The sequence below is a fragment of the Aythya fuligula genome, chromosome 3 (assembly GCF_009819795.1).
Source record: "Aythya fuligula isolate bAytFul2 chromosome 3, bAytFul2.pri, whole genome shotgun sequence".
NCBI lineage: Eukaryota > Metazoa > Chordata > Aves > Anseriformes > Anatidae > Aythya > Aythya fuligula.
Window position 1 is genome coordinate 46,749,474 of NC_045561.1, and position 18,456 is coordinate 46,767,929.

At 35.8% G+C, this 18,456-nt stretch overlaps 1 protein-coding gene across 13 annotated transcripts in view; it reads right to left on the bottom strand.

Moving 5' to 3' along the window:
* QKI (QKI, KH domain containing RNA binding) overlaps positions 1 to 18,456 on the bottom strand; it is a 160,520-nt gene that overhangs the window by 53,067 nt on the left and 88,997 nt on the right. For all 13 annotated transcript variants that reach the window (XM_032184276.1, XM_032184282.1, XM_032184285.1 and 10 more), the window contains one exon: positions 2,848 to 2,991. In XM_032184276.1, coding sequence (XP_032040167.1) covers positions 2,848 to 2,991 — 144 coding nt within the window. The remainder of the gene's footprint in view (positions 1 to 2,847; positions 2,992 to 18,456) is intronic.

Consider the following 18,456-nt stretch of genomic DNA (forward strand, 5'->3'; position numbering starts at 1 on the left):
AAGCAGCACCATAAGATCTTGCAGGTGTAGATAATGACCAATATTTCACTGAACTATGGGAAGAGGAAAAGAATTAGCTTTATAGAATTTGAAGTACAGCCAAAACGAGTTTTCTTTTCAAAGAACTGCAAAATTATTAAATATTAAAAACAAACAAAAAACAAAACAAGCACCATTTTGGACCTTCTCCTCAGGGAGAAAAATGGCTTGTTTAGCTTGTCTGCTTCAAGCCAAGTGAAAAGGGAAATTAATAAATTCACAATCACAAGGAAAAATACCACTAGGGATCCAGATTTGTAAGATAAGAAGAAACCGTCCTTACTAGTGAAATAGCCCCTGTTCTCTCAAGTACCTTCAGGCATCTATTTTTAGAAATATACCTATTTGTGCACAGTTGGTATAAAATATCATTAAGTTTTTTAGTAACCTCAGTATGAAAAGAACCAATTGTGCCAAGAAATTCCTCTCATTCCCATCTTTACCACATACTTGCTTTTTTGAAGTATATTTTGGAAAATGAAATCATTGTCACTACATGGCAAGAATAAGATAGAATTTAATCTCCTACATAATCTCAAATTTAATTAAGTTGGATGGAAATAAACAGATACACACCGATAATTTTATCAATTTAAATCCTCTCACTTTTTTTTTGGAAAACAGAATAGTTGCAGATATTCTATTATGTGAAAATAACTTTCCAATTTTCCATTTATGCTTCTTAGAGTAACTTTGGAATCTTCCAACAGACAGAACTTCCCCCACCTTACAATTAACTAGAATTCCCTTTTTTAAATTAAAATGCCTGTGTTTGCCCTGATTACTTAAAGGTTTCTCGTTTCTTTCATGGAAAGATTAAAAGATGAGAACTTTAAACTAAAACAGAAGTTTTCAACCCTCAAACTGTCTGAGCCTGGAATTTGATCATACAGCTATGACACTTACTAGTTACTTATAAGTTATGACACTTACTGAATAGGCACAACAGGTAGTGGCAAAAAACAAGTTTGCCTATGTATCACTCCATTTGTACATACTACATATTCCTGTTTCAATTAAACATACTTTTCAGAACTGAATCAGACCTTCACTCTCTGTAGTTGGGATAAGAACCACTCAAATATCTTATGCCCAAACAAAATATATAAAGAAATTAATGAACACATTCCTGTCAAAGCATTTTCCAACAGATACTACGTTTGGACAATAGTTAGCACCAATTTGTTTTTTTCCTAAAGGGAAAAAAAACATTTCTTTAGAAAGATAATTTTAAAAATTCTGCAAGAAGTACTACAGAATTCCCCCAACTGACTAAGACACTAAATAGGGGAGAGCATTTTCAAGACGAAGAGCTGGTTGACTCTACCACAACATATACCAGTTCCAGAAACCAAGTGCAACACAAACACTCAGAGTTTACACATTAGTACTTCATACACACTTTTTTTTTTTTGTGATCTACCGGATCATTTTTAACATAACCCTTCAGTCATATATTTGGCAATAAAAGGTACCCAGTAGAAGACTCAAATTTTGACAAAATTAATTCTGTATCAAAGGGAAGATTTTTTTAAAAAACTTTACACACTACATACTAGTTAAAGAATGATCTTAGGAGTTTTAGTTTTGCCAATATAAAGTCTTTTTCTTGTTACTCTTTCTAACCTGATTATGAAGTCAGTCCTAACACGCTCTAGATCTCTTACGTAAATGGATAAATTCTTAATGTCTTTCTCTAGTTGTCTTTTGCTTTCAGAAATTGAAATCATGCAAAGATGTACATTGTATCTTTTTCATACTTCCTATTTAACATCCTACTATATTTTGTTAAATCAAAAAATTAAGACTTTCCCCTGATCTTTGGTAACTTCTACATGTATTCTGAATATTTTTTCTTACACAGTTTGTGTCACCACAAGCTTCCTCACAGCCAGCCTTTATTAATTTATTAACAAAACACCCAAAGTCACTAGGTTGTTTGAACACCAACTACTACTTTCCTTCACAAGATAAACTCATTTTTTTCTCATAAGGACGAGATTTCGTCCAGTGAAAAAGATGCAATTTATTTTTATGATGCTAAAATGACACAAAAGTGGTGGAAAAAACAGTACAAGATGGAGTTTACTTTCATGGAACATACTACACTGCCATGCTGAGTCACTTCGCTTTGAGTGAGAATACAGAGCACATCTAAGAGAAGGGCTCGCGCAGGGTAATTCCGGTCCCTGCAAAAGTTAAAACCTTTTAAGGCTTTGAACTATTTAAAAAAAAAAAAAAAAAAAAAAGTTCAAGTCATCTAGCTGGGCACAAGGCAGTTTGTATTATCAGGGAATAAGGAATACAACACATTTTCTAGTCCTACTATATTTATTTCTCCCCAATATAAGTGATGGCAAAGTTTTTTAAAATCTGCATTTCTGAAGGGTTTTGGTCTTTTTGGAAGGTGCTTAATACAATGACCTGAGAAAACATGCCTTCTTTTCTGAAAGTATCAGAATCTTAAATGAACATAAAACCATGTCCAATTTCCCAAGCTTTAAAGCAGAACATCCTTGTATACTGAAAGAAGGTAAAAAAAGCTAATGTTTGTAGCAGTTCAGCACTGCTTTTTAAAGGCAGTGAGAACTTCCTGTATATATATCTGAAACAGGAATAAAATTAACCAGAAAGAATTACTCTATTCTGAGGAATAATTCAATCAGGGATGAAACATTTAAAGTTCATTACATTATTAACAACTAATTCCTGAACTTCCCTTTAGGATGCTACTCTGCAGTAGTATTAATTATTTTTCATAAGCAACTCCTGAAAATGTACATCAAAGACTTGCATACAAATACTTACTGCGGGTATCAGTAACTTTTTTACTTCTTCAACAGCCCTCTTCAGTTTTATTTCTGCTCTGTTTTGAGCATCCTCCACAGTGATAAGTACATGTAAATCTTCGTTCAGGTGTTCCCAGTTGGGCTTGCCTCGGTTTTGTTCTTCCTAAAAAAATAAAACACGCAGAGTATGAGCACTACTACATCCTGTATAAAACAATCACATAAACAGTAGATAAACTCAGTTCTGTGAATAGTATCAACTGTATTTTCAGCAAAAGATGGGAAAAGTCTTCTGGATACTGTGGAGACAGTTTTATTTCACATCATTATTTAACAAGAGCTCAAGTTTAAAAGTATCTTTTAGAAAATGTTTGGGGGGAATTTTGTTTCTTTTCTTTAAGGATAACTACAAAACAAGTAGGCTTTCTTAGACTACCTTTCCCAACCAAAGAAGTAAGAACACAAAGTACTACAGAAATATGATTGCTACCAATATTCTTTGGAACATTCTGCGGGTTAAACAGATAGAACACACTTGTGGTTAGGCAACCTAATGTTTTCAAAAAGTTAAACAGATGTGATACACAGAAAGCCCAGCTGAATCTCTCCAAAGGATGTGAAGAGTATGATTCTTCAGTGGCAAGAACTGCTTTTCAATACTCATGCAGAAAAGGTTCAAAAACATTGAACAGAACATCGAAAAGGAAATACACATACTGGATGAAGGGCAGAGACAAGGAGGAGATGGAAAGGCTGCTTTAATACTGTCCACAGAAGACCGCAAAACAAGACAGTCACTATTACACAGGTCCTCTGTAACATCAACGGCATTAACAATCCCAAAGATAAATCTTAGCAGCAATTTTAGAGGAAGAGAGAGCATGCTAAACAATTTTTTTTTTAATAAATACTTTGAACTGCAGATATCAATATAATTTACATATACAACTATCCATTCTTTCAGAAAGAATTAATGCAACCCAGTAGAAACTTTCCAACTCCATTTTTATTAAACAGGTAATAGAGATAACTAAATTTAAATACAACAATATTTAAAATGTAATAAAATGTGTAAAGACTTTGGGGGGAAAAAAAACAACCAATACTATAGTAAAAAGATCAAGGTTTATTACGGCAACATCTGAATCCAAATAAATGCCCCCCTAAATAAACGGATTTATTTAAAACCACTGAATTAAAGTTAAAATACCATGAATTAAAACAAAAAAAAGTCTTCTGCTTGTAATACAAATAAATATTTGTGGCTTAACCACAATTCACATCTAAAAAAAATTAAAACCAGTGACGTTAATTGTAAACATTTCCTTTCATTAAAATTCCTCCAGGAAATCAGAAAGATTTAATACCAGCCAATACCTGAAGTACTTTATATTCATAAATACCTGAAGGAGCACTGTTCTTTAGAATGTTCTATCTTTAATGCATCTGCTTTAAGTCTGAAATGTTTTGTGGAATAGACAAGAATAAAAACGGAAAATCATGAGAGGAGTATGGAAAATTTATGTAAAAAATCAGTAGTTTGGAGGAAATTTCTTTTCATTATTCTCCCTGTAACACGTGTACATATACACAAGTTCCCTTTATCAGCCACTGTGATTTTTTTATTTTAAGAACTCTCTTTTTGATTATCTTAGAAATGTTATCCCAAGTAACTTTATAAACAATGGTAGCTATAAAATCTCTGAATTTCAGAAGCTGAAAAATGAATAAGAGAAAAATAACCCTCATTTATAAAACAGATCCTGACACAAAGTGCAGGTGAGTTATAAGTTCCTTGCTGTAATTTAATTTCTGAAGGAACTATCTACCGCTAGGCATTCACAGCTTATTTCACTCAGTCATGAACAAAACTCCACTATTACTATTTAAACTATTCATTTAAAAAATAAAAAATCTGAAGCAGAAGTGAGTTATTTTATTTTAAAATTGTGACAAGCTATATTCATATGAGGTAGTGAAAAGTATTTTGTTAAATTAAGATTAATTAGATAAGGTTCCTAAACCAGCAGAAGGCACAGCAAAGAACATAGCACAGCAAAGAACATTCTGCTCTCTTCTTGCACGAACAGCTAGTGAGCTGACACAAAGAATGGAAAAGGTACAGGTGTACTAACATAACAAATTCATGATAACCTGCACAACCGTAACAACTCCCAATAATATTAGAGCAAGACGGACAAGTGACAAGGAGAATTATCCCCACATAAAACAGCCAGTTTTTTTCCTAAAAAAAGAGAGGATAACTAAATGCAGTTTTAGCTACCTATGGCGTGACCAATGCAATACTTGTAGACAATGGGCCAAGAAAGGGGCCTGCTGCGCTCCAATGATTTCTTTTACAATGAAAATAACACAATGCAAAGTCTCACTACCTTTCAACAAAGAAAAATAAAGCATTGTTCCAGTGCATGTATGCCTGACTTATAACTTTTAGAATAAACAAAAAATACTTCAATATATAATAGGAAGTAGACTGCCTCTCTGTGATTCGGTATTGGAGAATTTCAGACTAACAATGGCTCAAGTATTGATGCTGTACTTCAAATTATTCCACTGTAGCATAAGTAGTTTTCTGTCGTCGTAGTGTTGGGTTTGTTTAGTTTTTAAGAAGTTGTTATGTAAGATAATACACAGATTATACTGTAGGTCATGTATTCGCAAGACTTGCACACCCCATGATTTATTCTTAGTTGTAACACACTGTTTTAGGTCAATAATCACGTGCACTGTCAAGGTCAGACCTCACAACACAGTCACACAACTACCAGCAGGATGACAACTGAACACGTGCATGACTGTTACTGCTCCTTCAAAAGTGTTCTAATACACTAATGGGCGCCTTGCTGCTGGGGAGAGTACCGTTTCTGAAGTTAACTGGTGAGACAGAAGGAAAGTTTAAGGAGAATGGAAGTCTGTAGGATGTATTTTGAAAAAACAATTAGTCAAAAAAAAAAAAAAAAAAAAAAAGGAACAGTCAGGAACAGGCTTCTAATTTCTTCTGTCTCAATACGCTTGGGCTCAGAGTCCTTCTACTGCTCCAACTGTGTTCCACAAGTTGCTTCCTAGTGGGTTAATTGTTCTGCAAATGTCTGTCATTTGCTTTGTTAGGAGCCTAGTGGAAAGTTGCACAAATGGTTTGGGGGTTTCCTTGTATGTTTCCTTTAAAAACAAACAAACAACACCACTGGAAATTCAGATATACACTAAGTCATTAATTCCAACAGGAAATCAGATCCAAAATGCATTGCAAGGCTAGGCTCGTAGGAGGAGAGAGAACTTGCAGTTAAGAGGTGCAACTTTTTATGCTACCTTATTCTCCTTTTAAACCCTGAAGAGATGTTGGGAAAATATATTTTCTCTCAAGTAAAACAATTACTTAAATTAAACTAGTTGCCTTTATGCAATTAGTCTTAAAAACATCTTTTCCCAGTCCTGTAAAAGGCTGAACTCAGGTCAACTGAGTATTATCTGGAATTCTGCTTGGAAAGTGTTCATCTTAGGACTCAAAATATGGTCTGAGACTTTAAGGGTTATTTTGAGTTTGGTTCTGAAATTGTTTTTTGGGAAAAAGTGGTGCAACAGCAATCAGGAGGAAATGACTAGGAGTTGCTCACTGTGAAACTTTGTAGAAAGTGTCATGATTTTGGTTAAGATGTTTGATTTTCTTCACAGAGGAACAAAACAAAGCTGTGTGCTGTGTTTTTGAAGAAAATGGCAGTGATAACCCCCCGTTGTTTCAGCTGTTGCAGAGCCGTGCTCACACAGAGCCCAGGACCCTTCTACTCCTGGCATGGCCCTGCCAGTGAGAGGCTGGGGGTGCACCAGGAGCTGGGGGGGACACAGCCAGGACAGCCTGGGCAGAGGAATGTCCCAAGTTATGAAGCACCGTGCTCAGCTGGAGCAAAGGAGGAGGAAGGGAGAACATTGGGAGTGATGGCGTCTGTCCCCTGAGGAGCCGCTCGGCGTGCTGAGCCCTGCTGGCCTGGGAGCAGCCAAACCCCTGCCTGCCAATGGGAAGCAGCGAGGGGATCCCTTGCTTGGAGTTGCTTGTGTACCCCAGATACTGCTTCACCTGGTGAACTGCCCTCCTCTCAACCCATGAGTTATTGCTCTTTTACCTTTCCAATTCTCTCCCCCATCTCTTCTGGGGACAATGACCATGGGCTGGGCAGTGCTGAGCTGCCTGACGAGGCTAAACCACAACAGAAAGAAATTGGAAATGGTGGCTACCTTGAATTGAATTGCAGCTGAGACAAACCCAATAACTTGAAGCATCAGAATGGCTGAGGTCAGAAGGGATGCCTGGCAATCACCCCGTCCAACACCCTGCTCAGGGCAGGGTCAACTAGAGCATGTTGCTAAGGGCCATATTTTGAGTGTCTCCAAGGTTGGAGACTCCACAGCCACTCCAGACAACCTGTTCCAATGTCTGACTTCTAGTCATAGTTTAAAAAAAAAAAAAAAAAAAAAAAAAAAAGCCTTTTTTTTTCTCATGTTTAAATAGAACTTCTCTGTATTTCAGTCTGTGCCCATTGCCTCTCATCCTTCAGCAGCACTACAAAGTGATTCAGCCACATTGCCAGCTCTGTCCAGAGTTAAAAACCATAAGGAGTAATAGGAATTGCCTTGAGAGTTACTTTGGGCCAAAACACATTCGTTAGCACAGCAGGACGGGAACATACATTGAAGAAAGAAATAGCACCAAGAAAACCAGAAAAACTGAATAAAAGACTGAGGGAAAATAAATTCAATTACATATATTCAAAACTGCATAACGTACACAAGAAGTAATTTACAGCATGAAGTTCTGCTGCATCCCTGAAATAGTTTATGTAAGAATTATACAGGAAAAATGGAGATAGAAAAGATGCAGGAAATTAGAGAATAAAATGATTTATGCCACAAGCTTGGGGAACAACAGTATTAGAAGAGCTTAATTACAACCAAACTATCTTGTCTGCTAAATTAAAGAACATTAAGAGTAATATAACTGGCAGATGAAATTTCACTGTGTTCCTTGTCTGGCAGAAATTTCAGTATCCTTAAATATGGCCTAATTCTGTAAACAGATTTTGTTTTCCTTCTGTTGCCTGTGAGTATACACTCATTATCCTCAGGGTACCTGTACACAATAATGGACTTAAAGAAACTGTTCAATATTTAACTTAATAGTAAGGTCACTGGGTCAAGTAGTTAAAAAGATTTTCTTTCTACGACTTGTTGAAATTTCATTCCACAAAAATCATAAAAGAGAAAAGGTTAGAGGTTTTGTTCTGGGGGAGCGGAGGAGGATTTTGTTGTTGTTATGCTTTGATTTTTTTTGTTGTTGTTGTTAAGGAGATAAAAAGCAAGCAGAGGATGCACCTGATTTGCATCTAAACAGCCAAGCTTTAATATTAAAAACGAAGTCCTTCTCCCTGTTGATTTCCATCCTGTTTTCCATAAACCTCACCTTTACAATAGTAATTCCAAGTGCCTTATTCCTCCTGGATCCCAATACTTCAAGGCCATTTATACTTGTATCTTCATATCCCATCCCAAAGCTTCCTTCTTAGTACCTCTGCTATTGATTTGACCAAAAAAAGAAGCGACCACAGATAACTAGCTAACTGTAAACTAAGCAAAACAGATGACTGAAAACTTGTCATATCCCATCCCTCAACCAGGGTTATTAATTTAGGCCTCTCCTCTACCTATGCAATAGTTTTCACAGAACTTGAAACCCAAAAGAAAGAAGTGTCTGTCAAGCCTGGCTGAAATTGTTCAAGAGATTCAAAATGGTGAAAGGGCAAAATATGAGAAAGAAGGCCCCAAATCACAGAATATTTTCATTAAGCACATTTTAAAAACTCAAACTGTTTCTCACAACAAATGCCTAAAGTATGGCCCATCAACTAAAAAGAAGTTGACTAATTAAAAAAAAAAAAAACCCTAATGAAATAGAATCCTGTCATTTCCAGCTGTTAAAATGACATTAAAGAAAACTGAAAAACTGAAAACAAATACTTTTCCAATATCTGTGGATCTATAAACAGGCAGGGATATATTAAACAACAACGAAAGAATGCAATGTGATCAAAACAAACAAGCAAAAAGTTTTCCACAAGGATTACTTTTCTTTCATTTTAGAAAGCTATGGTCCATAGCATTAAAAAAGTACTACTCCCATCCTGTGCAGTTTTTCCAATATAATTCACACAAATTCCAGCACTGTTGGTCATTAGAAAATCCAAACACAGCTCAGTAGCAGAGGCTTTTTAAATAAATAAAGCCACTAGCACAGGGGAATGTTGAGAATGTACCTCAGTATCCTCACTTCTCCTGAAGCAACAGATTATTGGATGGTAAAAACACAATTTAATTACAACAAGCTGCTCTCCCTACTGACTTACAAAAAAGAATATGGAAAAACTAAAGCACAACTGAACAATGTTTGCATGCAATGTCAAATTGAACGCTAAAATTAAAAGGCATCAGAATAGCGTTATTCCTTTAAACCATGCAAGGTTTAATTCAGTGACATTCTCAGAAGTTTAATTACAATTATTCTAAGATGTAAGAGTCAGTCCAATCACTCAACCGCTTCTCACAGTTGAACAAAGGTAGTAAGATGTAGAGAGAAGTTTAGCTATCTAGTACAATTAATTACCACACCATATTTTGACTAATAAATTATGCAATGGGTACATTACAACTGACAGTTAGTTCTAGAGGAAGGTTTTTGTTCCATAATGAAAACTTTCACAAATACATGTTTTAAAAATAACTGGAAAAACAGAAAAAGAAACTGTGTGAACGTACAAAAATGTTCACATGTTGATTGAAAGCAATTTTAAAACAGAAGTTAAATTAACATAAAATGGACAAATCAGTAAGCTCATTCATTGTGAGAGAATTCTAGTCTTGCTCTAGTTTTCGTATTTTTAAGAGTTAATATGCATTATAGCCATGCAACGTTAGGTTTAAATTAATGAGTCATTCAGCAGAGTAACACTGCTCAACCACTCTGTACCGATTACGCGTTATTTAATGAGCTTTTGTCAACACAGTCAAACTGGTAAAACCAAGCCAGAGCAATCTAAGAAGAATTTTTTCCCTAACCTACTCATTAGTCCCAACCCTTCAGGGCCACAAGACTTGTTGTTCTTATGTTGTCCAACACTGTAATATTTTTTTCTGCCAACCTCATATACAGCACTTCATTTTTGGAGCTTTTTTTAAAGAGATCATTGAAAATGAACATTCAGAAGACAGATGGTTTTTATAACATTATGCAAGAAATAAATACGTAGAAGTAAATAAGAATAAATACTTAGAAGCATCAGATATGAAAGTCACTCCATGTCAGCTGATAAGTATTCATGAGAGCTCTAGCCCATGCAAAACAAAAATCATTTATATCATCTACTGTTGCCTTACGTCCTTCTGTGACCAACCTAACATCTTCAAAAGGTTCACTCCCCTTACCAGGGGGTTTCTCTTGCTCCCTCCACTGGGGCTGGCCCCAGCACCATGCCAAAGAGCCAAGCCAACATGCTCCCACTCCCCCCCCCATTTTCTGATGGACAAGTAAGTTGAGTAAGATCATTAGGAACTAGGCTACTGAGTGTCAACAGCAGGTCAGTGCTATAATTCAGGGAGGTGGAGAATGAGGGAGCGTATTTTGAACAGTTAAAGTGTGACTTAAAGACGAGCTCACCATTCTGATGAATCTATTCCATGTGAAAGCTCATTACTTGTAAGCCCATGTAATACTCTTACCTTTATTATCTGACATGAAGCAACTTGTTCATATACATAAAAGCAAGGTATTATATGCTAGCATGTAATAATAATTATATTTACAAACATGGAGGTCCACCTAATAGCCTTTCTCTTTCTCCTCTGATTTTGTCAGTAAATGAGTAAATCTTGATAGGACTGGTGAACAAAAAATACCCTGAAAAAAAAAACAACAAAAAACAACACCCCACTCCAAACCTGTATAAAGATGTGTACTTGTATGATATACTCCTGACATTAATATTTCAGTCAAGTTGTTACTTTAGAAGATGCCTGCATATGAAATCAGCACTTAGGTTTTCATCAGATGAAACTCCAAGCCAGCCCTGCAGAAAACCAGTTGAAAATGATGCACTAATTACAGTATCTGTTTGAACAACAGAAGTAATTTTTATAACATGAAGCATCGGAACACACTGATTGTCCTAACCCCTGCTGATAAACTGCTTTAATTGTGCAGTTACAGTCAGGCAAATTAACATAGACTTTTGCTCCTACTGAGTTTCTAATGATGGCAGTTCAAAAGCAGAAAGCTGCTGAAAAACATAATGTAACAAAAGAAATACTGAAGGAGGAACACCTGGCCAAGGAGAACAGTAACTTACTTCATGTCTAAAAATTCTGATGGAAGCTCTCTCAGAAAGAAGCAAAAGATTATTTGCTTAAATGAATGCAGTCACATACTCACTGTTAACTTGAATGGCAGACAAGTTAGTATTATTATGTCTTTTTAATTATCCATCATTCTTCTACAGTAGGCCCCCTTCAAGACAATTCTGGATTAAAAAGCAGGTATCTTCCATCTCATTAAACTAGCCAGTATCTGTCAAACACTGTTAAAGGCCATTACCTAAAAATATTCTAAGTACTTTAAAAATATCACAATGTCATGAAACAACCTAATATTTAAATGCATAGACTAGGATTCTGTCCTAGGTCTCTCTGAGCCTTGACACAGACGTGGTGCTCAACAAAATTCAAACCAAGTGCATTCCCCAAGTTCAGATCTGCTCTGCAATCAAACTGGTTCCTACATGCACAAAATACCACACTCGATCTTTTTAAAGCTGTGGCTTCATGACACAACTGAGCTGCTCCAGTAATGACTGTCTGCCGACCAGAGAGGAAGCCTTGATGACCAAGCCAGCACTCTCCAACCACTGCTGCTCTGCATCTTTCTAGCTGTACAAGAACTGCGTGAGCTAGCAGAAAACTTCGTGCTCCAAAGGGTAATCTGCTGTGAAACAGGCAACAAGTGCACTCTTCAGTATATTCTTCCTCCCTGTTTGTCTCAAAAGTTGTGGTGCTGTGAAAAACAATGGCAAGGATCTGTGGAATGAGCTGTACTGTCAAGTGCAACAGAAACTCTTGATAGAACTGGAGCCTGTTACGATTTTAGGATGATTAATTATTAACATTAACTTAGGATACAATTTTGCATGACAGCTTAGCCAATCTAAAATCAAGACACCAATGAAAAAAAAGAAGCATGAGCCTTTTCCCTTTATTTCACAGATATGAAACTACCTCCTCCAACCATTCACTTATCTTAAGGTGCTGAAATGATGGTGAGTGTCAGGCCGTAATGATACAGCCATTATAATCCAGGAAAAAGGAACAGAGGGGTCCCCTTACAATTGACTTTATTTTCTTTTCCTTATGTTTGCCCAAGTTTTTTTTTTTTTTCCTAGCTACTGTGAGACTGGTCACTTCCCTAGACCATCGAACCATGCAGCCTCATCAAAATGGGCACTTACCAACAATAGAGAGGGTAGGTGTATGAAACAAACCCACAGACATGTTACACACAGAATCAGTGTCAAAACAGCAAACTCCAAAAACAGTGTTACAACTGGCACTTTGCATAGAAGATCTGTCTATGCCTTTGTATCCTAACTTCGACACCTCCCACATCTCTTGCAAGCAGGGTAGCAAACTGGTGAAGTAGCATACCAGTTTTATAAGCTACAGCTATCTGAAGCTGAAACACTCTTGGTTCCTTACACAGATACTATCAAGAACATATAATTCGTATAAAAGTTGGAGAAAATTGCAATGGATCTGAGGATTCTACATGGAAGCTGTAGCTAATTTTATACATTTAAGTAGCAGAGTTAGTGACTCACGCAGTCCTGTCATTACAGAGGAGTCACTTGGTTCTTCACAGCTTTACAGTCTTGTTTATAGGCCTCAAAGAACACACATTATCACCCCAACAGCAGTTTAAAATTCAAAGGAGTATAGTAAACATGCAAAGTTTTTCTAATCAGTTAGGGTTAATATAGAGTGATACTCTTGGGTTTCCTTTACATACACAAGTCGTATGTAAAGGACCATTTCCTCAGCAAACAACCCAACTGGATTCAACCCAACTGAATTATTGTAAGACAACACTGCAAACACCACCAAGCCCAACTTACCCAGAAGGGACTTATGACCATAATCTTCTAGAAATATGGAATCTCCATGCCTCTCCTTATTCTGATTTTTAAGACATTGCAGCTTTCAACCTAATGTGAAATAAAGCTGATGGACAGCAACAGGCTAGTAGCAATTTTTAATAGTGCTCATTGCACTTTTGTCTCCTCTGTACTGAAAAGATGAAAAAATATAGTTTCAGCTCCTTTACCCAAATTATTTATGACCTCTCACGTCAAGCTTTTCATCCAATTTCTCCCCCCAATGGCAGACCATTTTATGTATGAGGAAAACAAGGGCAAACCCTTTCCACTTCAAAAGTGAATTAAATAACCAAATATAAAATTTTTCTTTCAACAATAATTAATTTGGGTAAGTAACGTACGTTTGCAATGTTCAATATTCAGTGATTTGGTTTTCCTTCATAAGTCATTGTGATCTGAATTCCAAAACAAGGTATCTGCCTTCAGGACTTCAAGGCACCAGCAAGTAATCCATTTTCACAGAAACATTCTCTAGCTTTTAGAGCTCAAATTTTATTTTTCTCCATAAACTGAGCTCTGTTGCATTAATAGAATTTTTGGTTTTAGGTTTTGCCCTGATTTCAAACTACTATGTTTTCTTACTTTCATCAAAAACAATAAGAGATATATATGGAAGCAGCGATTTTAAGAATGGGCACAATTAACATTATCTTGAAATTGTGCTGAATTATTTTACATTGATTTCTCTTTTTGGGGATGAAAGTAAGAAGTTTGGAATGTATGCATATCCTCGGGGATATGGGACAATTTAGTGAGAATTTAGCATGCAAAATGCATACAGCATAAACACAGTGTTTGCGTATGTGTGTTGAAGAGAGGAATGCAATTTTTAATACTGATATTTAAAATCACCATGAAGTAGCAAACTTAACCTAGTCAGGAGCGTTTTATTCTACCAATAATTGACAGGATGTTAAAAAAAAAAAAAAAAAAAAGACAACATATCAAAAAATATTCTAGTTATGAACCAGTTATTCCCCTCTACATCCCAAGAAGTTATTTTTTAAAGTATTATCAACATATAATAATAAATATGTTTTTAAAGTATATTAAGATTCTTACAAATCACAGTTTTTACTTAATCATTCCTCTAGTTGTATTACATTTTAATCGACAGTTGTATTTCTGCTCAGGAAGAAGACTAGCACACCAAGGCACACCCTTGCTATGGTGGATTTTCTGATTGGGACTATTGTTCCGTTTCTATCTTCATTTTTAAACATATCGTTTGGAGTACTATCATCACTATGTTCCTGAAAAGGCTCATTAGAAGTCCTGTACAATATAAATAAGTAAACAGTAAACTTTGATTTAGGTAGATTCAAGCATCAAACTACCACCCTAACAAAAATTTCTGCTTAACTATAATTTACGTCTCTATTCTACCAGAAAACTTACCAAGGTGCCTAGAACTCTGCTTAAGTGCATACTAGAAAGCAAAATTGGACTGCCATTTACAGCTACTGAATCTTCAATGGTGCAATCAACGTAGCACTACTCACCAGCCCCAGTAAAAGCAAATATATATATATATATATATACACACAAAACAAATGATATTTTTGTATTCAATGGAGAACATGATCAGCTCTTACATTGTCAGTATAATTTTACATTTTCAACATACGCCTTCCTCTTCTGAAGTACTATCGCGTACTTTCATTAAAAATAACTACCGCAGATTATTGTGGCATCTGTCTTTACTGAACTTCAACCATTTTTTTCTCTCTAATCCTTGTTTTATTTCCTCTCTGTCTTGCTTAGCTTTGATTGCTGATTTGCATAGCAAATCTGGTCAATGCATGAGTACTCCCCTCCTCAATAATTTGAGCTCAGTGCTAAATTGATCAGTTTCTCCATTAAGCTCATCCTCACACAAACATCCTAGAGCTCCAGCTCTTTCGTGACAGCTCCCCACAGAAACAATGTTGATCAAACCATGAAGGTCAAGAAATGACAGAACAGTACTTTGCTTTTCTTCAGATGCTACTCCTGAATAGTCAAAGCAAGAATTCCACCAATTTTTCACTCGTTCATGTCAAAAGGCTAAGAAACAGATGAAGCAACATTATTTTATGTATTTTTTAAAAGAATTAGAAATGACTGATTTTCTTCTACTTCAAACTGAATTTACAGCACTGTAAAAGAAGGAGAAAGAAATATGAAAAGAAAAAATGTATTAGCAAATTGACCTTTTGAAGCTATGACAATAAATAGAACTGCTTACAACCAATGTTTTAATGCTAACATGCCTACATCTCTGCTTCCATAATCTCAATTTGTCTGTCACTTCCAGAGTCCAGTGACTCAGCCTCTGCTTGAAAATCCAACCCTAAATCTAACCCATTTGTCTCTTTGGCTTCCACTGGTTCCTCAAAGATAAGACATAAAAGACACTAATTGAAAAACACTGAAAAATCTCATTCATCTCCTAATACCTACTTGTATCGCTAATATCAGTAGGGATTCCTCTGCATAAACCTTGGTGAAGGGCTTAAGGGATTATACTGTGAAGACAATGTTATAAAATGACATGACAGTCATGTCAAACCCTCATTTACTTGAGTAACAAAATAATTATGCACTTCTAGAAAAGAGAACTACTCCTACCCACATTCTCATGCTGTTAACATTTTACAATAATACCTGATTGCTAAACCTCCTTAAAAACTTTCCAGGAACTTCTTAACTTTTAGCAAGAAAAGTAAAATTTTGCTCACTCCAGATCTTTGCACAAAGTTATACAAGGATGTTGCTACAGAACATTTTTAACAGAAATTCAGACTGGGCATGTTAATTTAACCTCAGTGTGCCATGAAAATTGAAAGTACCACCTCTTAACCCTCAATATAATAGAAAAGTTTGAGATATGGTTACAAAATTGCACTGAACTACTTTCAGAACAGCCAAAATTTTTTAAAAAAATCAGAAGGAAAACTTTTCTCTTGACCTCTGTTGAAGACCATAAGAAAGTTACCTTACCTTTAAAATCAGAAGACTTATAATGAACAACTTTATACCAACACGTTGCTTGCTTTACTAATTTTAGGAGCCAAAAGAAAAGAGCTAGATACTAGTTTCCAACAGCTTTCTGAGCCATAAAGAAACTGTTCATACTCTGAAGTTTTTTTTTAAAAAAATGCAAAAATATGAAACAAACATTCCTTAATGAAAAATGGGGTACCAGTTTTGATATGATTACATCTATCATTTTTCTTATTTCTACTCTTGGGATGAATCTGCCCTGAAGAATTCCTCAAAGATGTGTAATGGAGCAGGTGGCTGAATCACTCCTGCTTCCAGCAGGGATGGCAAGAAGATTCTCAAGCATCTAGGCAGCTGAATTGTATCCTGACAATTAGATTCAAATCACCTCTTATGCCAACAAGGAAATGTGGTGCTAACCATACGGCAAACACTTTCATAAGATGTTCCTTAAATAAATATTGCAAACTTCAGATGCAGTGTCTGTGCTTATGAACTTGAACACTGATATTTTGTAGTGAAGCTGAGAAAAACTTTTCTAAATCACAACTTGTAACTATTTTTTTTTATTATTATTTTTGTTGTTTTCTTCTGTGGAAGGTTTCTTCCCTCTTCTTTGCACTAGGCAAAAGCTCTAAGCCCTTCCAGGGCCAGTTCAACACAGCAGCAAACTACCGCTGTCAGATTAAGTTTCTGCCTGCTTAGCAAGTTGAACTGGCTCAGTGACACATCCCAGAAGCAGCAGACAGAGCACAAAGGAGGGCACAGGAATATCCCCTTGTGGGAAGCTGCCAGCTGTCAGTCACACCTTCAAGCAGAGGCACAGCCTGCCTGCAGCAGAAGGCAGCAAGCCACTCGCAACAGGCAGAAGGATGAGGGAGCCCCATGCTCTCCCAGGCATAATACTCTCTAGATGTGCTGGGTTCAAGTATTGCTCAATGTTAAAAGCTATTTTGCATATGTTTCTACTTACGTGCCAAGTAATCTGAAAACTCAGTTTCCATTCACCTCATCTTAATCATCCAAAGCAATCAAAATTTTCATTGACAATTACTGAATCTCAGTTGCTCACCTGAGAAATTAACATCCTATTTATTTAAAAACTAAAACCATTCATGGTATAGTGATGAACTTCAAAAAAAAAAAAAAAAGTTCATTTGCACAAAAAGATCGTAATAAGCAATCTTAATTCTACCATCTTTTAATTTGTTTTTACAATCCCAACATTTCTTTTAAAACGTACACAGAGAACATCAGCTGGGTTTCACTATCCCCGTTTCCATACCCATCATGCAGCAGCGTTAATACTACCCTATTATGTAAGACTTTTTTAAAAAAAAAACTTTTATAATCACTTAGGAGTGCTTTGTACTAACAGAATGATAATAATTAACATGCCACTCAGTTATTCATGCTCTCTCATTTCTTCACACAGTGATTTCTTCTGCAGTACTAAGTTCTGGAATTTTCACATTTAAAGAAACATCATGAGAATGCCTTGCATTTTGGACTAGACAGGGGTGAGACCAGAAGTGATGCTCAGAGTTAATTCTGCACTCAGCTGTCCTCATGAAACGATTGCAGACAGGCTTTATCTTAATGACAAGATACTGCTGAGCAGATTACTGGCTGTGATTCTCATCCTACTGCTTAAATAGTGGTTTGCTTTGAGGAAAGCCTGACTTCTTCTTCAGGAAAATGGGACTTTTGGAGAAAAACAATCAAATTGGTTGACTGACGTTACAAACTCATTTTCCATAGAATACTGCTGTTAAACAGACACTATGTTACATCCTGAATATGTTCTGTTAATAAGTGTATTGTGCTGTCCAAACAGGGTAGGAGGTTCCTTACAATTAAAGTCAACTAAAGAGCTAAATTTCAGAGTCACTTTAACCCATTTATATACTAATTGATTTGCTCTGCATCTAAAAACTCACCCAATAATTAAAATGTTCTCAACAAAATTACTTTCACATTTAAGCTGTTTTTCTGAGTTCCTTGTTGTTTTTTAAGGAATGGGCTATGTGAGCTTTGTATCGTCTGCTTTAGACTTGTATTACAGTAATGCTGTTAAGCAGTGGATAAATACTGCATAATGCTGTTGTCCATAATTTATTGTACTTTTCATCAAGAGGGACCCACAGTCAGTTCAGTTTTGCGGTGCTAAGTGGAACAAAGCACAAAGCATTTTATATAACATTTCTAAATGCTATATAAAAAGGTACTGTTCAGAAAAAGTTTAACATACTTAATATTAACTCTAAATTTGCATTTTATCATTTTTTTGCAATTTTTTTAAATCAGGAAGTTTATTCTAGAAGTAAAATAATTTAATCTTAGTGATTATACAAGTCTGTATTTAAATAACTTTGGTT